The 25,499-nt window shown below is 36.1% G+C and overlaps 2 protein-coding genes across 6 annotated transcripts in view; one reads left to right on the top strand and one right to left on the bottom strand.

Moving 5' to 3' along the window:
- LOC128670080 (uncharacterized) overlaps positions 1-1,663 on the top strand; it is a 31,897-nt gene extending 30,234 nt beyond the window's left edge. Inside the window, exon 11 of the mRNA XM_053745451.2 lies at positions 84-1,663. Coding sequence (XP_053601426.1) covers positions 84-155 — 72 coding nt within the window. The 3' untranslated portion in view covers positions 156-1,663. The remainder of the gene's footprint in view (positions 1-83) is intronic.
- Positions 1,664-2,283: 620 nt separating this feature from the next.
- On the bottom strand, positions 2,284-25,425 carry LOC128670078 (ATP-binding cassette subfamily C member 4-like). Of its 5 annotated transcripts, none has more exons than XM_053745446.1 (29): positions 25,205-25,425; positions 25,044-25,104; positions 24,684-24,770; positions 24,227-24,312; positions 23,978-24,134; positions 17,729-17,869; positions 16,633-16,840; positions 15,507-15,729; positions 14,750-14,906; positions 14,145-14,347; positions 13,228-13,476; positions 12,522-12,693; positions 12,003-12,145; positions 11,360-11,512; positions 10,672-10,865; positions 10,389-10,586; positions 9,734-9,942; positions 9,154-9,320; positions 8,537-8,763; positions 8,047-8,197; positions 7,417-7,543; positions 6,932-7,035; positions 6,320-6,437; positions 5,700-5,939; positions 5,019-5,205; positions 4,414-4,586; positions 4,089-4,188; positions 3,726-3,866; positions 2,284-3,156 (listed from the first exon to the last, which is right to left on the bottom strand). In XM_053745446.1, exons 3-29 carry the CDS (start codon positions 24,758-24,760, stop codon positions 3,112-3,114), a joined length of 4,350 nt encoding a protein of 1,449 aa, XP_053601421.1. In that variant the 5' UTR covers positions 24,761-24,770; positions 25,044-25,104; positions 25,205-25,425; the 3' UTR covers positions 2,284-3,111. The 5 variants fall into 5 exon arrangements, with proteins under 5 accessions (XP_053601421.1, XP_053601422.1, XP_053601423.1 ...); XM_053745447.1 differs by having other exon boundaries at positions 25,381-25,398; XM_053745448.1 differs by lacking the exon at positions 25,044-25,104.
- Between the last annotated feature and the right edge of the window lie 74 nt (positions 25,426-25,499).

Raw genomic sequence — 25,499 nt, 5'->3', positions numbered from 1 at the left:
GCTTTAACCGCCATAGTTCCTCTCATTTTTTTCTATTACAACACTAAATCAGTCGAATCAAACTTTGTTATTTATCTTTCCAGGTGAAATCGAGCGCCTCCGAAACGATAGAGGATAAGAGTTTGCGTACAAACAGTTTGACAGCGCTCGTCTGAAGACCGAGGCTTCGACCGGCTATCGACGCTGTTTGAAGTGATGGCAGCTGGGTTTTAGTGATTGGGTGTTTGGAACATTGACACTGGCAACTAGTGCGTGCAAACAGCTTCGGGGCTACAAATACATATTCCAGAGCCATAATTTCAAAAGCACAACGGTCGAAACTAAAAATAAAGACTGGTAATAGTGTTATTAGATAAGTTTCACTAAATCACATAGCCGTGTACGGAGTTAGCTGTAGACAAAATTATATGTCTAAGATCTCAGTGTCTTCTACTTTCCAGCGCAACTATATTTAATTATTTCCATTTCCCTTTCTTGTGCCAAAGGAAAGTAGCGAATTATATTCATGACAATGTATTATTTAGATTACAAAGGTACTTCTTCATTTCTTGTGTTATGGATCCATTGTTCGCCAAAACGATGATTTAGGTGGTTCTTGTTTAGCGAGTAGTGACGCTGTCAACTTCTATGATAAGTCCTTATTTATTCTATTTATCTCATTGACTTGGTCAATTTGATTCTTCTATAATTGTGAATTTTAAGTTCATTTTATTTTATTATGTTTCAGTTACTGAATATTCTAAAGTAGTTTTAAGCATATATACTGATTTTGCTGTCCCTATCTCAATCGGACAGATTAAAATAATTTGAGCAACTTATCTATTGAATTCCTTAAAATTCCTTTGGAATATTCTGACTTTAGTCTATTACTTTAGTTGTTTTTGTACTATGCGTGTATGACATGCCAGTATTAATTTGGTATTAGTGGATTAGGTATCTTCTTTTGTATGTGAAAATGCATTCATGCCATATGCACACTGTTTTATGTACTTTTATTTCGCGATTAAGTTTGTACTGAACTGAAGGGATGTCTCAGGGTCTGTGATAATTTATGGAAGAATGAAACAATTAGGTGTTTGATGTCAAAATTCTTGTGTGGAGCGTGTGTGCACTCAAATTTAGATGATACTCCATCTATAGTAAATTGTTTAAGTCCCGATTTCTTTTTTATAAAAATGGTTTTGTCTTGATATATTAAACCATACTTAAGATAGGTAATAATAGACAGTAGGTCCTCTCAATTATATGGTGGGGGTGTAACGCAATAACTTGATTCATTTTAATTGACGAACAAATATTGTTCTATGTGTTAACTGTCTGTAAAAATATGCAGGAAGAGAGTTTCGCTGTTCATATTTCACATCACTATTGATTTGATTTAAAAGTCATCACAGAGAAAGATAAATCTCTCTTGTATGTAAACTTACAATAAACGTATTTTTGTATCTTCTTAGATTTATATCTGAATGTTTGGTGTAAATATGTTAGTAGGGTAAAATATAGTATTTTTGTGAAAGTGAGTATTAACAAATATGCTAGTAATTTTGTAGAATAATTTCTTACATTCCGTTAAATTGATTTTTCAGTTTTATTGTGAATTGTACTTATGTTCATCAAATATACTTAAAGAAGTAATTTTTGAAAATAAATTACTAAAACTAGATTTTACGGTGTTTTTTTTTTCGTTTAAAAAATTAAAACCATTTTGTCATAAAAATGTTTAGTATCAAAATTAATTTATGTAAGTTGGCTAGCAACGAGCGACGAGAATATTTGAACTAGAATATTTGTTTTTCCAACTATAGAATATTTGAAGAATCGCAGCCGATATTTTGACTAAGCGCCATTGTTGGGAATTAATCCACAACGCGCACTTTATATGGGTATCAATCAACTACACGTGTTCACAAAACAATTAACAACAGCATTCCCAAAGAGGATTGACGTCATGCAGACAGCCAGTCGTAAAATCACATCTGAATCTTCAACATTTTTAAACTGTACATTTTACGCGTAGCTCCGGTTTCGGAGCATCATAACCACGAAGCACTAAGCTGACTTCCAAGTGAATTAGGTACTGATTAGTGACACAAGTGTTAAGTAGAAGTCTAAATCCCTTGACGAGGTCGGTTCGCCATTTTCGGTTAGACACAAGGTAATACTAAGTAATAAAATTATTTTAACTGATGTGAGATAATTTGCTCAGATTTTAATTTTAGAAACAAACGAAATTGATAAAAATATGACGGTGGGCGAAAGAATAGGTAAAAGAAAACAAAAATATCTCTTATGCATATAAACTGTATTTGATTGCATACAAAACAACAGTTTCACAGTGTAAGTTTATACAATTCAAACTGGCACCGCACGCATATCAAAAATAACATTCAAATTAAATATCACCGAATAAAACATTCATATAATAATAACATTTCTAATTACAAGAGATTTAAGTAACAATGTTTAATTCAATTGACATTTCAATTACAAATAAGTACATAATAATTAATATAAATAAGGCCACGGTTTTAAATTGTTCCTTTGTACTCACGTACGAAGCACAAACAACCTAACTGCAGATTATAGTTAGAGAATCATGGACCGCGCCTTTTAAAGACAATGTTCATGATTTTCAATAATTATATATTCGACATTCCAAAATCACAGTATGTAATAACAATTTGGTAGATTATGTTACAGTAAAATATGCTAAAAATATCACTTGTCCTTTGTAAAATTCACGGTATAATAAGTACTATTACAAATATTCTTAAAAATAAATTCGATTATTAAATATGCTGAAAATTGTGACATTCGTTGAGAATAGTGTATTTGGGACGCGCCAAACTGGTGGCCATGGAATGCATAGATATAAAATAAAATAGCGTGTTAATCTTTGAAGGAATGGCACTTGGGTTCAGAGTTAATTTTTTAAAGTTACTGCAATAATGCCGATGTTCAGCGCGTCCCCCAAAACTGCTGACAGATCTATAGATTTTCTAGCACAGTCCTAGACCGCGCTATTTGATTCGAATGATCAGATCATTATCTATCTAATCTGTATAGGAACGTGCATATTTTATACCCTAGATTTGTATTGATGTATCTGCATCAATTTGAGCTTGCTGGCGCCGGCTGATGCTTCTTGTCGTATCCCTGAAAACAAATAGTATTGTTAGAAATACATATTTCAACTTCAAATTTAAACGAGGGAATTCCGAGTGGTGAGCTCATTGGAGCTCAGGTTAATCATCATATCACAGATTATATAATACTTCCAGTAATCCTATTGCACATTGCCAAGAAGTTGTTGTCGTTATGTAGTATTTTATCGTTGCTTTTTATTCATTTGGGTTTGGAATATTTTATCAAAACCGGTCGCCTGCATCTGTATTTGGGTTGCTTGACAACTTGAATGTTTACGGTTTTCGGATATTTTGCTTTATCTGTGTTTACAACACCCTTATTTCCCCCGAATTTCATGATTCTAGATCAACAGGAAATACCTTATTAAACGTAAAAACAAGTCTACATTTCGTTTTATCCAACAATTTAAACTATATTCTTATTTCTTGTAGAATTTTGTTGAAAATAAATCAAATAATAGTTCAAACTACTAAAAAACTAACTTCTATTTTAATTGAAGTTGCAGTAAAATCATAAAAAAAAAACTAAAGATCGTTTTCATAATAAGACTTGTAAGAAAATAGGAAGTTTTATGATACCTGGTGCGCTATCCTGGTGAGCGTCTCTGCCATGGAGCGGCCGGTGCGCTCCACCATGGCCCGCAGCGCGCCCTCCGCCCGCTGCAGCAGCACGTGCGGGTGCTCGAACTCCACCATCTGTCCCGCGTCCATCACCAGCACCTGTCACAGTGCATCATCACAATATTTATTATTACAGGGAAAATAGTATTAAAAACTGAGATGTTTAATTTTTATTTTTATTATTTCTCTCTCTAGCAAAAGGGAAATATGTATCGACGGTATTCATGATGACCTCCGTGACGTGGTCACCACGCCCGACTGCTATCTGGAAGACTTTTCCTTTAAATAAACGTTTTTCATTTCTCGGTTAAGTAAAATTACCTTATCAGAATCCATAACGGTGTGTAATCGATGAGCTATCGTAAGTACAGTACAGTCTGCGAATTTATTTCTTATTGTTGTTTGAATAAGGGCATCCGTTCTGTAAACAAAACAACAATAATGAACATCTACAAAAACAATAATCAAAATCGGTCCGGCGGCGGTCAAAACCTGACAGATTTTTGCATTTATATATTCATAAAAAAGTTTAAAACGTGACCAAAGGCCCGTTGTGTCAATGTCATATATTACAAAATGCAATAGTGACATAGCATACTTTAGATTAAAGTATACTTAATATTTTTTATGAATAGGAATAACATACTGTGGGTCGACGTTGGCAGTAGCCTCGTCCAGCACCAGCAAGCGGTTCCTGCGCACGATGGCCCGCGCGAGGCACACGAGCTGGCGCTGGCCCACAGAGAAGTTGCCGCCCCCCTCCGAGATGCGGGAGCTGAGGCCCGCTGGCAACTCCATCACGGCTTCTTTCAGCTCCACCTGGATAAGAAAAGGTTGGATATTAATATGTTGATTGATGATGGAAAAATGTTGAGAACATGCTAGCTGGGTGCAACGATGCCAGTTGAGTTAGAAAGAGACTATGACTGTGATATATCAAAATGTCATTGTCATGGCGCGCTTCCGACTTGATCGTCGAGTTGATTTTAACGCTTGAAATATAACAAAAAAAAAATTGTCGATTTTTAGACTTAAAAAACGCCCCATACTAATTATACCTTCTCATGGCGTAATCGGTAAGAAAATCGACTGTCCAATAAAGTTTGATAGCCAATAAATTAACATAAGCTGAAAAGTAGCAAATAGTGTTTAATTATACATATTCCATCATACTATAGCATATTTTTGACTATTATATATGGTATAACACACAAATTAGAAAGATGATAAAAATACAAATCTATCGAGTACCTCCTCTAGCGCCCTCCAGAGCACCTGGTCAGGATACTCGTCGAAGGGGTCCAGGTTGTGTCTCATGGTCCCTGAGAACAATACGGGTTCCTGCGGGATGATGGACACCTGGCTGCGGAGCTCGTGTAGTCCAAGTGTGGACGTCTCCCGCCCGTCGATTATAATCTCGCCCTCGACTGTGGCCAGTCTGGAACATTATTGTTTGTAAGTTCTTCATAAATGGTCCGTATTATATTGCAGCAAGAGTGGCAAACAAGACATTTTTTCATAATCCTAAATAAAATTTCTGGCAGATTGCCTTTTTGCATTGATTGTGAATATGTAAATAATTCGATTAAAAATGTTGGCTGAGTGCTTCTTGCTTATCACGGCAGTATAGTAGTCTGGGTGGGGTCAAATGAATAGAGTAGTTGGGCTATAAGGCTAGACAAAATAATAAATAAATCTGTAGAAATCATACATGTTGAATAAGTTCAAGAGTTTTGTTATGTCATACTAACTGACATTAAGGCATACTACAGTATGTTATACAAGGTGAGGGTCATATTAAGAGCACCTATAACTGAAAAGCATGCCTAAAGCGAGTGTCGAGTATAGAGGAAACCAGTGAAAGTATCAGTCGAGTATAGAGGAAACAAGTCCCGATGGGAAACAGGCGTGAAAATATATATGTATTTTTACCTAAAGAGCGCATTGATGAGTGAACTCTTCCCTGCGCCGGTCCTGCCGACAATGCCGACCTTCTCCTTCGGTTCGATAACCAAAGTCAAGTCCTTCAGAACCGGGGGCTCTCCCGGGGTGTAGTACAGGAACAGATGGCGGAACTCCAGCCGCCCGGACTCTGGCCAAGATGGCGGGGGCTTCTTGTCCGGCGCCGATTGTAACGGCGGCTCCGATTCGATGTGCGAGTACTCTTGGATCCTGCGAATAGAACACAACGAAAGATGCTGTATATTTTTTTATAGGTTTTTTTTTACGCAAAGCTCGACGCAGATGGGGCCACCAATGAAAATCACCCGTGCTCAATTTAACACGTTGTGAGGTTGTCAATTTCTATATCAAAATGTGATGTTTAAATCTTTTTCAAGTGCTGCAATAAGAAAGAAGAAAATGATAACTAGCGTTTTTCCTAACCAACTCAGGGAGCACAATAGAAGCAATACAACAAAAATAAAGGAAATTGAAACCTTAATTTAGATTCTCTCCATGGTACAAGTCCGCCATTGCTATCACTATTCACGTTTCTTACGTCTTACGTTTCATGCAATAAAGTACAAAATAAACAAAATTGAGCACGTTACCGTTCGACGCTGGTCATCTGGTTCTCCAGCTCCGTGGACTGCCGCATGCCCCACTGAAACATGCCCGTCAGAGCCATCGCCTGCGTGATGGCCAGCCCCACGTTACCGCCGTATTCGTCTGAATTCAAACACAAACAAAACTAAAGACAACTTTAAAAAGACTACCTAAAGGCTAGCATACCCAAATGAGATAGATTTCCATACAACGGTCCAATCCGGCCCATCTCATACAAAGCGCAGATGAAGTTTAGCGAAAGACAATAGATATTAGCACTTTGTGCCGTTTCTTCTCGTGTATGTCTAAAACGCTTTTCTTTTTATTGTAACAGGAAAAAACGCACGGAAATAAAAGATAAAACTGCGTATACATTAATACGCAGCTTTATCTTTTATTTCTGTGACACAACATCACATGTGTTCTTGTATTATTTTTTTACTTTGAATTTTTGGTCGTGTAAAGCTAATTGAACTATACCCATATAGGTAATACATTTCATAACGTGGTTTCGATAGGACAGCTTCAATAAGAATCTATCATACCCTTAATTCTATATAGAGGTGAAAAAATATGAAACATAAGTAAAGTTTAAAAAAGATATAAAAAAAACTTACCTTCTCCCATGACTAAAAAGCTCATTGTAACCAACGCTATATAAACAACGCACACCAGGTCAAGCCAGAAGCCGAAGGCACGGGAGCTTGCGATGAATAAGTACCTGAAAAAAAAAAAAATTTTATGTCACTAGCGCTCCACCCGCTACTTCGTCCGCGGTGAATAACCTATGTTCCTGCAGGACTATATTCCATCTCTATGATAAATTTCGTATAAGTTCAGTAGTTTTTGAGTTTATTCGTTACAAACAAAAATAATCTACTATTTAACTATATAATATTAGTATGGATGAATATGGATAATAATTACCGCGTCTGGTGTATCGCATATAAATTTTCAAGCGGTTTTCAACAATAAAAGAAAACCGCAAAGAAAAATAAAAAAAATCTGTGCGGGTTTAGATGTATAATTAATTAATTGTTTCTACCCGAGCGAAGCCGGGTCGGGTCGCTAGTTATTGTTATTTAAAAAAGTGTGTAGTCACCAAGCAGAGCTGTGCAGATCCTGGTGGCTGTCAAACTCCCTGATGAGCGCCTCCTGAGCGCCGAACGCGCGGATGGTGGTGATGCCCTGCAGCGTCGCGTTCAGGTGAGAGAACACGGGGCTGCGGGCTGGGGGGAGGTCACCCATTAATCACTTAGTTGTTGAAGAAATTAACGATTTTGATTTGAATCCCTTCATCGCGAAATCGAGACGTGAATTTTTTACTTGAGTATAACAGACTGAATAATATTATATAACTGAAGAATCCACAAAAAAAACTACAACAGTGTGCAACGTAATTTATTTTTCCATCATTTCTGGAAACCTGACATAAATCTACACTACCAGAGGTTTGCATGGGTACCTCAGAAATAAACGTGTTGCGATCCTTTCGGTCTGAATAGCTACTGAGTTTCACAACCAGTTGTGAAAAAGGAAATTTTACTCTGACCACTACGCCACAAAAACGATGTTGGTGGCATTCCTATGCCGCGGTGACCACTTTCCATCAAGTACGTCGCACGCCTGTTCACTTGTGTATAAAACAACCTAACCTTTCACGGCCTGGCTTCCAGAAACATTTCCAATTCGTGCAAATAAATCGAGTCTATGCGCCTCAGAGATGACTCACTCACACCCTCGAGCCGCTTGATGCTGCGAGAAGAGGACAGATAGAAGATGCGCAGGCCGTAGAACACCACGCCAATGGCCACCGTCGGCACCAGCAGCCAATAGTTCACCACCGCCACCACCACCACGATACCGATTAGGGAAAGACCGATCTGTAATACAAAAATGTACACTATATCTTATTGTAACTATAACTCTCTTAGTCATAAACAAAATAAAGCATACTTACTCAATATTTTTCATTTTCCTTGAAATTAACCTTTCATAACAACAGCGCCCCTAGCGGCGAATTCATTCGCGTTAGCCCTCATTATAAAATTAATTGTCCAATATTATTGCTATCTCATTCGTATCGTACGTAAGGTGAAAAAGATTAATTCAAACTAAAAATTCTTTATTCAACTTAGGATGATTGATGATCAATGATTGGGGTAAAAAATTCGGAAGTCTACAGACTTCCAAAGCGCAAGAAAAATAATATTTCACCTCACCTGTAAAACATCTAAAAGCGCAGCCGGCAGTACTTCATCCACGGCCCCCATATCTTTAGAGAACCTATTCAGGATTCTGCCAGAAGGGTTGACGTGGAAGAACCTCATTGGGGCGCGGGTGATCGACTGGAACATATTGTTGTGGAGGCGGGTGGACGCGCGCATCGCCATGGAGAAGAACATGAACGAGCGCATCAGCGATATCACCACTAGCGCCACCACCATACCTGCAAAAAACTTTACGTGATTAGTGATTCATTAACATATCAATTTTAACAAATATCGCCCAAATTATTCTTTTATTTTTTTTATTGGATATTGATTCAACAGTTGGCTATAGTTTTTAACTAATATTGAAACTAAAATATACAAATAAACAAAAATTTATACGGAGCTTCAGTGTCATACTGACACATGTGCGATGTCACGATTTTTGAGTCAACAATACCTAAAACAATAATAATAAATCACGTAATTAATAAAACTGATAAATTAAAGTGGCATTTAATTATTGCGTTTGGTTATTCAATACCTAAATTTTTTAAAACCACTCAAGTAGACAATTGTGTGATCCTTCAAAGACAAGTAAAACAAAATTGTGTTCTGTTGCCTATTACCTGTGTAAATATAAATGCAGTCGTATCTCGAGATGTTGGCGCTATTATAGAATACGTCCGACACGAGCTGCTCCTGATAATGAGTCGCCAATTCTATTGGGCCCGATAAATTACTTCGCTCCATTGCACTCAGCAACACTGATGGATTTTCTTCTTCCAAATTAACCCTGTAATGAATGAGAAAAACTCAGTTTTATCAGGAAGCATTGTTAATAAAGCTCTAAATACCATATTAAATTACCATTTCATAAAGTGATAATAGTTTCTGCGTCCAACTATATTGTGGGTAAATAAAAAAAGTGCTGGCTTGATATCATCATATGAGGATACTAGGCGCGCTCCGGGGCTTCGCTCCCGAAGTACCATATGTGTTATGACAGGTTATATTCTATCCGTGTACCAAATTTCATTACAATTCGTCCAGTAGATTTTGCGTGAAAGAGTAAGAAACACATATAAATTTTCACAAACTTTCACATTTATAACATTAGTAGGATGTAACAGTGCGAGAGAAAAAAGAAAAAAAATGAGAAAGAAAAAACACTAAAATGAGAAAAAGAGATATATATATATAACTGACCAGTAGCCGGTCCACCAGTCGAAGCCGGAGCCCAGCACCTGCGACAGCACGGCGACGCAGAGCATGCAGAGCACCAGCAGCGGCGGGCCGCTGGCGCGCAGATAGGCGCTGTACACCGCGCCCGACACCGCGCCCGCCGACCGCAGCTCCGTCTCCGTGCGTCCGCTCTCCGGCGGCGCCGTCGCCGTCAGGTTGTCCACCGAACTCACCTGTATCACAGCCACGCCATTAGTGACGTCCACGACTAAAGTAGGGGAGCCGCTAAACATAAACACGTTTCGTTTGCTCGTTTTTTATTATAGACTAGCCGCGCCCCGGGGCTTCGCTCCCGTGGAAATTTCGGAATACAAAGTATCCTATGTGGTATTCCAGGTTGTATTCTACCCGTGTACCAAGTTTCATAACAATCGGTCCTGTAGATTTTGCGTGAAAGAGTAACAAACATACATATATCCTCACAAACTTTCACATTCACAATATTAGTAAGATGCGCAAAATTCGTCGTAAACGACTGCCCCTTCTTATGGTTTCTCGAGGAACATCACATCACATTTTTTATCAAATAATACAGTATAATTTATCATTTTCTGTATTTCCAATTGTATTTTTAAAAAAGACGAAATTTATAATGTACTATTTAAAAAATATAACTTACCGAGTGTATGCTCATCTGCCGCTTACGGAAACTACCTTGAAGCATAGAATCTTCTGTGTCAGCCGTCGGTTGTTCCGCCGCCGGTTTCACCTCTTCTTCTTGATCCCGAGCGAGGAGAGACGCGAAGTCTAAACCCGAAGCACTGAGGGTTTCGAAGTTGCCAGCCGCTGCGACTGCTCCGTTCTTTAGGATTACGATCTAGAAAATAAATGATACATATATAAAACGCTATTTACTAGTAATATAGCGAATAAATATTTTTCAGAAAGTGTCAGAATCCTACCTGATCGACGTCTCTGAGGAACTGCAGCTGATGGGTGACGAGGATCCTGGTGGTGTTCCGGAGATAGCCGACGAGACACGACTCGAACAGATGTCTGCCCACATGAGCATCCACGGCTGACAAAGGGTCGTCCAATAGGTAGATGTCTGCGCGTTTGTACACTGAGCGGGCGAGCGAGATTCGAGCGCGTTGTCCTGGAAATCAGAAATAAATAAATAAAAATTGTTTATTTGGTAAATTAACCCTTCAGCGGCGGATCGATAGCCCGCAGATTTTTTCTGTGAAAAGAGTAATTTAAAGTACACAGCTACAATGATTTAAGCTTCTCAGAGTTTAAATGTTAAATGTGTTAACAATACAGGTGTTAGAACATGAGCGAGAAGGCGCCATCCTTGCATATTAACTTGCTTTCTCACCTGATAGTTAATTAGGATTCACCACTTCTTCAATATAATGTTACGATATTATATTAAAAAATACAAATAATTTAAATAGTTCTAGCCTAATTTACGCTAAAATAAAAAAAAAAAGTAGTGCAAACGGCTAAACTATTTGAAAGTTATTAGGTAATTCCCAATTCGATTTTTAAACGTAGTAAAGTATTTTGTGGTCAGCATTGGGAATCCACGTTTTTATTCTACTGCAATAACCAGCATTCTATTGTTTATATAAAGATATACGTTCTTACCCCCACTGAGGCTGACTCCCCTCTCGCCTACGACAGTCTTGTCTCCTTGTGGGAACAGTTGGAAGTCGCGGTCCAGCGCACAACGGCGAACCACTGCGTTGTAACGCGGACGATCCATTGCTTGCCCGAACAGAATGTTCTGACGGACGCTGCCTGAAATACAACGCAGTTTTTATAAACAGACACTAATCTAATATGACGTTCATTGAAAAGCGAGCTTTAACGCGGTCTCTGTAGATATACTTTACATTGACAAAAAATATTGAACAGCTCGCTATCAGGTCTTGTATTGTCTTGTTACATAAAATATGTCTTCAGGGTACGCTTTTTTTATTGAATGTCATCTTTGCAGGTTTGCTAAGTGCGCTCTGCTACAAACTTGTAGTAGCGTAATGATGTCATGGTTAGAATCTAACCATTAGAGGACATTTCATAACATAACATTTCTTTTGTAATAATTCTAATGTTGTAATTTTATGTGCTGTGGATTGGATTTATTGGTACTATATAGACAGACGTAAAATGACTGAACCGGAATAACTTCATTTCGAGAAGTCATATGGGACTCTGAATAAATATTTAGAATTGAATTTGAATTTAGGCATGTAGAGGTGAGATGTTTTTGATATAGAAACATATAAACCTGCGAACAGCCAGGGCTCCTGGCTGGCGTAGGACACGGAGCCGCCGACGTGCAGAGTGCCGGACTGCAGCGGCAGCTCGCGCAGCAGCACGTGCAGCAGCGACGACTTGCCCGCGCCCACCGGACCGATCACTGCTATCAACCTGGTGACAATCGGTATATTTTGAAACATTACGAACTTCCAGTAAAGTTTTTTAAACTACTAGCGAGCTGTGTCCCGCAGCTTTGCTCCTGTGGGAATGTCGTAAAAATATTACTTAAAATATATTGTGTTAACTTTTTACGCCGCAAATTAATCTGTTTCTCCTAATTATTCATTGGGAGAACTTTGTTCGTTAATGCTTTAATTTGGTATACATTAGGTCTAGTTAATAGCACTTTATAAAGCAGATGACGCTACTGTGCGTAAAAGCGTAAGCATTTTTTTAAAATAATCACGCGGCTAACACCGCGGCCTGCGGTTAAATTAGCCCGCAATGTATTACATAATGCTAGAATTAAATAAATGAATTAACTCACTTTCCAGGTTTGATAGTAAGCGAGAGATCGGTGAGCGTATTCTCGTGATGGGACACGATCCACTTGGCCGTGGCGTGTTTGAGGCGCACGCCGCGCGCGTCTTGATCCACGCGCGCTGATAACTCTTGTTCGTCTTCTTCTCCTGATTCCAATGGCGCTAAGTCTACTTTACCTGCACAAAACAATAAAAAATAAATGTAATTTTGAACAACTTTAGCATCGTTCTAATGTTCAAGGAGGAACAAAGAAGTTAATCCGCTGTATCGAAATTCTCAGGTTAAAGTCTGATTGCACAATATCAGTACGAGATACGTGAAAGTTCGGCTTCGTGCAGGGCGCACTCAGCGTCTAAGTATGAGACGTTGCCGTTACTACACTCATTTCAAAAACGGCATCCGGTTAATCATATATTATTATTATAATTGCGAGATCGAATGCGTGAAGATATTTTGTTACTTAATCACGCAAAATTTACTAGATGGATTTCGATTAAGATTAAAACATAGATATGTTTGTTTGTAGCTTTCTCAGAAATTACTATATAATATAAAATTTGACGCGAAAAAGTCCCTGAGAAGATCTAATTTCTGAATTAATTATTTGAATTTGATAGAATATCTTATCACATAGGATACCTTCCCGAATTTCTTTCGAGATCGAAGTCGCAGGGCGGTACTAAAGTAATAAAAATATGTAAATAGAGTACCGTTTCCTCTCAATTCAGCTTCCAAAGTCTCGGCACGCAACTGCGACGCCTCGTGAGGCACTTCATCAGGAACTGCTATTTTTTCCTTTTCCTTTATAAGCTCTTTACTATCTTCCTTCTCCACAATCTTCGGTTTGACAGAGGTCTGGATGTCGGCAAGGCCGGGTACTGGTTTGCTTGTGTCCTCGTATAGCATAAAATTCTGTAGACGTTTTATTGATATCGTCGCTTCTGCTACTTGAGCAATGCCTGAAACAAATGAGCCTTTTTAAAATTCTGACACTAAGCTACGTCATATGTAGGACAGTCGCGAGAAAATCTATGAAACAAACGCGTTATTGTGCACAATGGCATGACTTGATTAAATTTAAGTGAGAAGACATGTTCATAATAAGTGAGTGTCCCCGTATTTAATTATCATCAATCGTACGTATGTGAGTGAGATGAGAAGCCAGGATTAGCGCGATAATAACAGTTCGTTTTTTTACGGTTTGTGCAGATGCCTAGTCAGCCTGCGATTTAAGCGGTTTGCCAATGCTGGACGCTAGCATTCTTTATAATTTTATTATTTATAGTTTCGTATACAATTAAGGAAAGAAAAAATACATTTATTTAGGTATGTCCTTCGTCGCACGGTCTTGTTTAAACTCAAATACTGTAAGTGAATATGTATACTACTCGATGTTGCTTTGAGGCTTCGCTCCCGTGGGAATTTTAAGATAAAATATAGCCTATAGCAATTTTGAATAATGTACATTTCTAATGGGTAATTTTTGAAATCGGATAGGTATTTCGGAGATTTTCCGCCTCAAACACACAAACGCTTACCTCTTTATAACAATAATAGTATAGATAGGTATAATACAACAAAGAAATAATACTACAGGATCGAACAAAACACATATGAGGTGACTGACCTTGAGGGAAGAACACGGTCATGGTCTGCCGCAGGATGTTGTAGAAGCTGGTGATGACGAACACTTGCTTGGCGGTGATGTTGTTGTGCACCAACACGTACACGATGATGGAGCAGTACAAGCAGATCCGCGTCATGAACATTATGAACGACGTGAGGACCCCTCGGATGTACGATGTCGACCGAATCTGCTTAATTTCGTGTCTGTGGAGTTAAGTTTTATATTTAAAGAACTGCTACATTTTGGACTTTCATGAATTCGGTGTACAATGTGCGTAACCTAGTGTTAGTAAAAAACTATGTAGACAACTAGCAACTATAGTAACTCAAGTCAAGTATACAAAAAGGTTTAATTTTTTTTTTACCAGTAATACATGAAATAGGACACACATATTTAACTTGCGATTAGATATTTATTAAAACAGACAAACATAAGACCAAATTTATTAATCAACGTTTTTGGTGACAATACTGCACCGAAGTTTGTTGCTCCGCGTCTTCTCCAACTGCACTTTGGAGGTCGGCAGTTGACTTCAAGTAATTTTTTGACGTCAATAAGTGATGCATATCATCCTAAATTTAATAATGATTTTACAATGCACTTACTTCCTTGCTTTGGCCACTAGATCAGCGAATGGTTTCTCCCAGGTGTACATCTTTATGACCTGTATCCCTGACAGGATCTCGTTCATGAGACGTACTCTCTCGTCTGTTCTCAAAGCCGTTTTCAACCGCAATACCGAGGTGCGTTTACCCAAATATGCTGCAATAAAAATATCAATTAAATAGGACAGTCAGAAATTAATAATACAAAAAAAATGTTTTGAGACATTATTTATAGTTTCATGCAAAGAACGGTCAGTGACTCTTAACACAGTAGCTTATACTTAAAATGAGTCATATACTAAAAATGTATGTTGTTCAATAATAAAATGTTTAATTTTCATTTCATATTGAAAAAGTAATTATAATTTATTGTATAGTTACCAAGAGAACATAATCTTGCATATAAATGTATAGACAGTAGTAAAAATGTATATATAATATTTGTTCACTACGTAAGAACATTGACTTCATTATGTCAATTTCGTAATATTGTCGTCACTAGAATACTGGTCAGAGGCATGAACTGAGCTGAGATAGCTGAATACGTATAAACAATTGGCCTACATCACGTTTTGTATACGGTCTAGGCATTGTAAAAATAATTATACATTAAAATTCTTATTTCAAACTACTATATTTTATTGTTTACTCAGTTCCCCATAAAGATTCACTATCCAATAAAATCTTCCACATGAAGTATGTGATGATGACGGTGGCGAGCGGCCCGATCCACAGATAATTGTCATGACGTAAGTACCTTGCAGAGGTATGAAGAGCAGCATGACGCCGACTCCCACCACCGCGGCCCAGCTGATCTCCAGCCACATGAAGTATGTGATGATGACGGTGGCGAGTGGCCCGATCCACAGATAATGAAGGAAGATGATTGCCACGTCGAAACGGTTCACGTCGTTGGATAGGAGATTCACTACTTGGCCGACTGTGGTTTCGCCTAGTGCCGTTTTTGATAGCCTTAGAGACTGAAAGTATAAAATTATTTTATTCCTAAATTGTATAATCTTTGCGCTACAATTTTGATAATTACGTCTAAAATGACAAACATAAAGAATTAAACTTCTTATGTCTCCTTCACCTTAATTTTCCTTGACGCCGTTTCAACAATCAAGAAAACGACGTGAAATTAGAATAAAAACTGGTTAATTTTGCAATTGACAATGCTAAATTAGTGTAAAATTGGACTTGTAATATTGTTTCTATAAATAAGATATATAATATGGTATTTCTTAAGTTGATTATTAAATGAAGTTGTTAAAAAAATATAATCAACACTAACTCGTCGTCGTTAATTAAAATCGTCATAAACTTCTTATTCAATTAAAGTAAAAATACTGTTTTATGAATAACACGTGTTATTGCTGACAAATGCGATGTATTGTTACCGGAATACATATTGGACTTTGACCTGCGTCAAACACATGTAGGAGTGTACCAAAAATCTTATCAATATAGATAACAAAGCTTTTTCAGTACATATAACTATACTATAGGTAAATATACTATAGGTTCATTTCATATACCTAAGTCACATTTGGTAATATGTCGTACTAGATATAGGCTGCGGGTTTACTCCGGTTGTGATTTAGGGATAACTATGTAATCAATATATTAACGTTTACCTTACTAACCGGTGAAAATGCCCGGTCAAACATTGTGTCTCGACAACAAGTTAATAATAAACATTTCATAAAACTTAGTTTAGTAACTAAAAAAATAAATGGCATATTTATTTCTGACACACTTGAACAAAATATTACGGCATTGTTTTGTTTAACGTCACACTTATCGAGTGTGTTCAGAAAATATCGTATGGTAACGAACTACCATTATAAAGAATAAAAATAGGCAGACGTCACGTCACTAACCTTTCTATATATGAGTGAACAGCACGCGACCCTGAATTTCATGCCCATGTGGAGGATCGCCATCATGTACGGATGTACCATGAAGACATTGAGTGCCGAACACAAAATGACCAGGGCCGCGTAGAGGTACGCCTCCTCTTTGGCCACAGAGTTTTGCCCTGGACTGTAATACTCCACTAACTTTCCCAGGAACACTGGTTGGGCTATCCTGAAAGACGGCTTAATATATTATAACTGTTTCAGGAATTATGTATCAAAATAGGGAGGAAAATGATTGGTTAATTAGTACGACACGATGTCTTAGTTATTGAAGAAGAAAAAGTATATAAACCACGTGCCCAAGTACTAAATATACATGTAGATATAATTGCTCGCAAAATATTGCGATCGTCTAGGCATACTATCATAAATTTACTTTTGTCTCTTTACTCTTGCATAAGTACATCGTACAGCACTACTAACGACTCAAAAACATCAAAAATACTCTGGTTTGTCCGAACATACTTGACATAAATACAATCGTCACAAAGGGCACAAATAAAATACCAGTTCAACGTAATTGTGATCATAAATGGAAGTTGTACTTGCTGACTCGTTTCAATGTCCCATACAGATGCGCATACAGATTTTATTTTCATATCATGTCTACACAAATATATTGCCTGTAATAATATATCACAAATATAAATAAAAAATCTATACTTTAATATAAAAATTGGATGATAAATTGTTTTAAATTTAACTTACTTATTTAAATTTATTACTTAACGACATCATTTATTATGTAAGTACAGTTTAATCTAATTGATCAAGTTACATAACATACATAACACAATAATTGATAAATATTCTACAGATAACTGTCTAATGTTATAATTAGATAAGAGTATTTTTTTCTTTAATTAATCAAGCTACACTTTTATTACTTCTGTAGTGCAAGATAAATAGTTTATTATTAATTCTTGCGTAATTATTTATAAGTGAGTGGCTCATTGAACTAGACTGATACAACAAACAACATGACCTCTAAAATCTCTACTTTCCAAAGAAATTGCGACTAAATAAAATAAATACAAAGCGAGATAAATTAGCTCACTGGTGTGCAGTAGTATTAAGCTGGACGGCTCTTGCAAAAATATATTCCTTTTTAAGATTGATAAGTTTTTCTCTTAAGGAAAAGTGGTCATTTTGACTAAAGTAAGTTATGAATAGCCCTAGTAGGCGGGGCTGGTGGATGCTGGGGAAGGAAGGAATAGCTAGGATTAGCAGTCGTAGCACTAAGTAGATATAATAAAGTAAAAAAATACCGTCCGATTTATACAAATCTTTGGCTATTTATAACATTTAGCTAGACATTTATATATGTGGCAAGAATTTAATTTATTGTGTGTCTCGTTTCGTGTCCACTAAAGGATTAATGTTCAAATATGATTTTAGATAAATTCCAGAGGTCCTACTAAAGGTTCGCTTGTCCTCTTTTTCACGTCAAAACGCAGCATGTATATTTATGACTTTTGGTGAGGAGTAGATAAGCAGGAGTAACATAGAAATTTTTATACGGTGGTTTGAGTTGAGCCGCAGGCAACATCTAGTTTATACTTTTTAATAACTTTACATTGGCCTACTTTCATGAAGTTTAATAAGATTATAAGAGGGAAGGAACTCATAATTCAAAGGTTTACGTTCGTGATGATGACTAATAATAATAAAAATTGCTAATAATTGAGTAAATGATGATCAATGAGGCTTCTGCGGCCAGCTGTTATGTCCATGGAGATGATAAATAGCATGACTATTATTGGTATGATATACATATTGTGTAACTCTCTGGTACATCGTCTTGTGGCATAATGGCGTTCTTTATCGTAATTTTTTTAGTTTTCAAATAGATGACAAGCATTTATGACATGTAGTTTTTGCCGTATACCATAATGACTACGTACAGTCAGGGTCATGCCAGATTTGTTAAAAGTTTTAAGCACATGTAAACCGTGCAATTTGTGGTTAAAAAGACCATTAACAAACCACTTATTCCTAAGGGTTACGGTAAGAATCTAAACGCGCCTTATATAATGAATTGAGAATAAATACCAACGAATTTATCACATAACGCAATGAGTCCAATAGACCGGGCAAAGTTTGCTTGTGCACATGAATCATTTTATATTTACGTGGTTGTGCTTATGAGGAATTTAAAAAAAAACCTAACCAACCAAGCTCATACAAATAAAGATACTGTCATGCCAAATCGTTCGATGCAACTTCAAGCAATCGTTATAAGGAGTATAACGATTATACTCTAACCCTTTTTAAAAGAAATATTCATTTTGTCAGACGTTAAATACCTGATTTTTTATTATGTCTCATTCTTTCAATATCAAATAATGAAAAAAGAAATAAGGAAATAAATTATTAATTTATCCTAACTAATATTATAAATGCGAAGGTAAAAATTGTTTATTTGCTTGTTTCTTTGTTACCTCTTCACGCTCTACTAATGTTCTTGAAATTTTGAATATATATATAGTTTGAGGTGTGGAGAAGGACATAGGGTAGGCACCCTATGTCCTTCTTCATCGCGGAAAAGTCCTGTTTCCCTGGGAAATTAACGTGGGCGAAGCTAGTTATTAATAAATAATAAAAGCATAATACGCTTTTATTATACTTTCATTACTAATACTGCAATATTGCTAGTGACGCTATATTTCAACGTGATCAATTTTACATTATTTTTATCCTTGTATTGTAACTGAAGGCCCGTCTCTGACGAAACCTTGACCCAGCGAGAATCTTGCCAACTGTCACTACGCGAGGCTAATTCTGTCATAGCTGAAATTATTTTTGCCAAAAAGTTTTCCGAAGATCGATGAATAGCTTGAAAGATGAAATGGTGGATTATGACGGATTCATTATAGGTCAGCATGACAGATAGTCCGGTGATGATGATAATTTGCTGCATGCAAATTTTAATAAATTTGAAGCGTCTCGGCACGTAGAAAACATTTGAATATAAGATATAGCAAAAAAAAAGCCATAGAACGCTCATCTAAAAATACACGAGCTACATTTGTGGAAAAATTACGCAAGAGTACGCACGCAACTTTGTTGTCTAAAAGTGTTTAGTGTAAGTTTCAAGTCCAGTAGGTGAGCTGGCCACGGTCGGGAGAGTAACGACCCAGAAAGAAGGCATCTTTATGTCACCGTGAACGTTAGATAACACGAGAATATCACTCGTTGACTGAGAATGTCACGGTCGAGGACAATAGCAACATACCACGTTTGAATACTCGACGGACATCGACAATAAGTGATAAATACAAGCACACATATTGGTCTCGTATGAATAAGACTATTATTTCATAACAAAGCAATATTTGGGTAATTTTGGAAATTTTATTTTACTAGCAGCGCCCCGGGGCTTCGCTCCCGTGGGAATTTCGGGGTACCCTATGTATTATTCCAGGTTATGTTCTACCGATGTAGCAAATTTCACAACAATCGGTCCAGTAAATTTTGCGTGAAAGAGTAACAAATATACATGCACACATAGGTACATCCTCACAAACTTTCGCATTTATAATATTAGTAGGATTCTGCTACATACACGTGCTATTTCTAGTTTGTTAGTGGAATCTCTGTTATATGACACGTTTGCTACGTCAGAAGCTTGTGATTACTACGTCACAGTATCATAGTATAACGAGGGTGGGTATAAATAAAGCGTTATGACTGATGACTTACAAATCTGTATAATATATGTCTTTATTGAATAGGATGACAAACGAGCATGATGGTCAATTCGTGGTAATCACTCTGCCTGCGCTGCCGTACGTGCCGTATCGTATTTACAATGTAGGTACTTCACCTACATCTTCATTACTAATCCATTAAGCCCAAGGGTTACATATAAGGCGATGTTGTAAACATTTTACATTATAGGTACTTGTTTTTGATAATTTTTGATAGAATGGCCAGAATTTGCCTTGGACTGAGATGGGTGGAAAAATAAATAATAACCTTTGCTCAGCAGTGAGACACGTCATCAAAAAGTAATAATTATCGCAGGAGGATCTGATTGTACTGTTCACGTGTACAGTTAACAGCACATCAAGCTATCCAAAATCATTGCAAATTAGCCGTTTTTGTTGTGGTACAGGGACCCATGTAGGGTAACTTGATATGCGGTTGACTAATTTAATTTAATTTTAATTAATTTTCCATTCGGATTCTCGATTTCATAGTTTGCATAAAGAATTAAGTTTTATGTCCGACTTATCTACCTGCCAAGGGCTCAAAGCTAATTATAGAAACCGCGTTTAGTAGGTATTCTTGATATGCTGTCTTTGCTAAAATTCCTGGCAAGGGTTTTAAAATAAATTAAAAAAAAAGTAAAAGCTTTGTTTAATAGCTTTGTTTCATGTTTAGAGCTAGTGGTTTGGCTGTGCGTTGCTAGATAAGTGAGTCAGATAGATATGCCCGATTTTAATAAAAAGAATTAAATTATTTGAATTTGGATATTAAAAAAATATTAGATGAATTAACCTTAGACCTGGTACGAAATATGAATGAACAGTGCGTGCTTTCATAGATCTGATATTGAATAGAGCTACCAGCTCAATGTAACTGAGTTGTGGCGACACGAGTTGCATAACAGAATGGAACAGTACTAGGAAACAACCTTGTGGACGATTTTCAAGTAACCGTAACGTTTGCTCACCTTCAGATAGGTGTAATAAATCATCTATTGTTTTATCTCCCGGTCAATAATAATGTATCCTCTAAACCAACGAAAACAGCGCAATTAGGTAGTACCTACTTAGAAGATTACATGGAATTCTTTTACATTTATAGATAGATAGACTCTTTATTGCAATATTTACAAAAGACTCATAAATTATAATAAGGTTTTAAACCACAATAGAGCGCAAAGGCGGACTTTCTTTCGCCAATGCAATATCTTCCAGCCAAACTTTGGGTGGGAATTGAAAGAAGTGAACTAGCATTAAATAAATTAAATTTTTATAAATGTAATTTCAATGAATATCCTACAGATTCTATTCTTGAGTTTCCTATATTGATATTAAAAACATAGTAATTTAATCGATATGACATATAAACAACGGCAAACCAAAACTGTAAACCATTCACACAAACTTTTAAAATATTGAATGTTGAAAATATAACGCAAATAATTAATTTAATTATATGTATGTGAAAATTATTAAATAAATATATATTTACACTTATTTAATTGTCATTTGAAATGGTCAGTGACACGATTGCAAAACAAATGCATGATCAACCGGTGAATGTGTTCCGTAGGTCATTTGCGATAATTGCGTAAGTATAAGCAATAAACTATGTAAACAGTTTACTTTAGCCCAATAAGTGTCCCTTGATTTGTTTAATGGAATAAGCGTTTCGTCAAAACTTTTTAAGAATCGAGAATATATATTACAGTACAGAGCTTGCAACATTTGGAGTGGGAGCGCCGTCGTGGAAGTCGAATCTGAACAGGGGTAGGGTTTTCTTTCAACTTTCTGTGATTTCTAATACCCTCTCGCAGACCAGTAAGGGCGTTCTAAATTTTGGAAGGGAATCCAGAATCACCGCCTAAAGCCATTACAATAATAACTAATTACTTGTACCAGTCAATAAAATAAAAACTATATCCAGGAATTTAAACATCGACAAAGGAATTCTGCTGCTAGTATCTACCCTCTAATAATATGAGAAGTAATTAAAACGCTTAGCGACAGTTTTTACTATTAATTACAACATTTTTAACACAATATTTAAATCAAAACATTTATATTAGATAAACTTGTCACTTATAATGCTACTTCAACAGTTTACGAGAAATCAAGATTATTATCTTCACTACCTTTCAAACTTAACGACGACGCGTGCGCTAGAGATAAACTTATCTAAACGCCATAGGCTCACGATATAATAGATAACGTACGTAAGTGTAAATATTATTCAAAATCTTAGTTTTCGTAATTAAACAAACACTTTTCCTGAGAAAGGCACGCACTTTTTTTATGAATTTTAAGACAAGACATTGTATAAGCGCCTATGTCCGCATGCGTACAATAAACTGATGTGGACTGGCCTCAATTCATCTACTGATATCTTATTAAATATTTAAATGAAAAATTAAAATACTGAAAGAAGTGTTCATGGATTTGTACAGATTTCATAAACGCCTGAGACATTATTATTATCTCGTTGCTCAATGGAACTGACGTGGCTTCCGCGCAATCGCCTATGTTGTAATAAGGATCAGTCTGCAGACTGCTATCTAATCTACAGTTTAAAACAAATTGCACTTGAGACATAATGAAAGTGTAAAGTATATAACATGATATCAATAAGTTATTTAAATATTTCATAACTGTAGAAATAAAAATAACTAGAGTATTTAGTTTAAAAGTTACATTAATTATTACAACTGTGAAATTTTGTGCTCATTTCATCTATACTATTAATATAAAGAGGTAAGCGTTTGTTAGTTAGGTAGTAACTCCGAAACTACCAAACCGATTTCAAAAATTTTTTCACCATTAGAAAGGTACATTATGTAAGATTGCTATAGGCTTACGTTTTATCTCGAAATTCGCACGGGAGCGAAGTCCCGGGCAACATCTAATATGTTATATAAGTAGTACTTATATTTTTATAACAAACAATTCTGATATACTTGACGGAGTTTGAAGTAAATACAATAATAGTTATTGATCTATTAGCGGCCATTCCCGGCTTTACCCAAGTGAAACCATAAATCTATTATTGAAAAAATACAAAAATCCGTCTGATAATTTTTGAATTTACCACGCGTTCAGACAGACATACAGCCGTGACAGGGGGACTTATTTTTATATGGGCATAGGTATATAGTAAGAACATTAAGAAATATATATATATAGTAAGAATATCAACAAATTATTGTACATAGTTCTTAGGAAACAAATAAAAAGGGTGATAGATAGATGTTTGTTCTCAGAGCGTTTCGACCGCTGCGGCCGCGCTGTGATTCGATCTGTCAATTTTCTTCAGGAAGGAATCATTTCCAAAATCAATCATTCCTAAAATTGACATTACCACAGTACAGATTTATTATTTTAAAGTCAGATAGTGAAACTAGTTCTTGTCATTGTTGAAATTTGAAAAATTGTAATAACAGCACGACTGCAGCGGTCGAAACGCTTTGAGAAACATCCCAAATAGTGGTAAGGAAATTGGAGCAAAAGGAGAGAGATAATATCAAATTTCACCAAAGTGGATGAAGGGGAATGATTAAGCCTAAAAATATGGTACTAAAAGTAAAACGAAAATGACTTACCGAATGCAACATTCCATGACCAGTAACACAAAACCATAGAGCATGCATCGAGCGGCATATGCTCTCAAAATAACTCTAAGTAGACTTGGTGTTCTCTTGCTGCCAGCCCTGGCCACTTCCTCCTCCCATAGACGCGCGAATTTGTCCCCCAAAGGTCCTGAATGTATTAAAATGATGAATGAAAAATTTACATGAGTCTTTATGCCTTTCATAATTTGTTTGTAAAAAAAAAATAAGTTTTTTTTTTACCTGATGAATGTTCATCCAAAGGTTCATAAAGATCATGCTCTTCCAATTCCTTTTTGAGACCACTCCAAAATATTGGTAAGGTCCATCTAAAAATCAAATGCTTTAAATAAATACTCACATTTTATCACATATACAGCTAGTACAATGGATTTTGTCATGGCAACTACTCAGTTACCACAACTGATCGGTCTGTGATCCTATTGTTGTTCAATGGTCTTTATCATCTCCTGGCTCAAGGGTTACAATGATATAAAAATTGAGATTTATAAAGTGAAGGCTTTTTTAACATGAGATTCTCTCTGTAATCCTCAATTCTCTTAGTTGAATATGGGATGTCACATCACTTGGGGTCACTGTACAAAATAAAACTTTGAATACAACTATATTAATAATTTTGTACATTAACAAAATTATTATTTTGGACTAAAATGCTGGTAACCATAAAAAGATTACTTACGAAAATGTAAGAGCTGAGAATGGATTGGCTTTTGCTCTGGGGTGAGGAGGCTGATTTTTCTTTTTATTTGATTCCATGTTACTGGATCTAAAATTAGAAATAAAATAAACACTAAAATAATATACTAATTAAACAGGACATGTATCTCTAAAGCTTAAGAAGAGGTATGAAAATTAAACAAAAAATTTGAAGATAAATATTTTTTTTATCTACCTACTGCAGTGTAGGTAGATTTTTTAAAATATTTACACTTGGTAAATGATTATTATAATTAAAATACAATCTAGATGCATGTTATCAAAACATAATAATAGTGGTTATACCATATATAGTTCCAGTTTGGAATTCCTTTATACTTACTGATTGTATTGATCCTAAAGTTTCTTATATTCCAAGGGCCAAATTATCATAGTAACAGCACCTATCCAACAGATTTCACGTATCGTCACTTATAAAAATTTAGAATTTTGCTTTTGCCTAAGTTAAATACTTTACTTCTGGAAGGTACATGTACTACCTACATTAGGTTTTATTGATGATAATCAAAGATCACGGCAGTACGAGACGAGTGTGCTGGTTAGATAATTTTCAAAATTTAATAAACAGAATGAAACACAAGCAGAGCACTGACGGCCGCTCTTATTATTTTATAAATGCATACTGAAACTGAAATTGATCATGATTAACAAATACCTACGGTGTCTACGTTTTCGCTCAAACTTAAATGGAAATGAAAAAGAAAATTTCAAACCTAAAAAACTGACGTGACAAAACTGACAGGCATGTGACAATGACATAGATGAAGACAAGAATTGA

Source organism: Plodia interpunctella, chromosome 5 (assembly GCF_027563975.2).
Source record: "Plodia interpunctella isolate USDA-ARS_2022_Savannah chromosome 5, ilPloInte3.2, whole genome shotgun sequence".
Lineage (NCBI taxonomy): Eukaryota > Metazoa > Arthropoda > Insecta > Lepidoptera > Pyralidae > Plodia > Plodia interpunctella.
The sequence above is the reverse complement of the archived record's forward strand: the minus strand, read 5'-3'. Positions and strand labels throughout refer to the sequence as shown.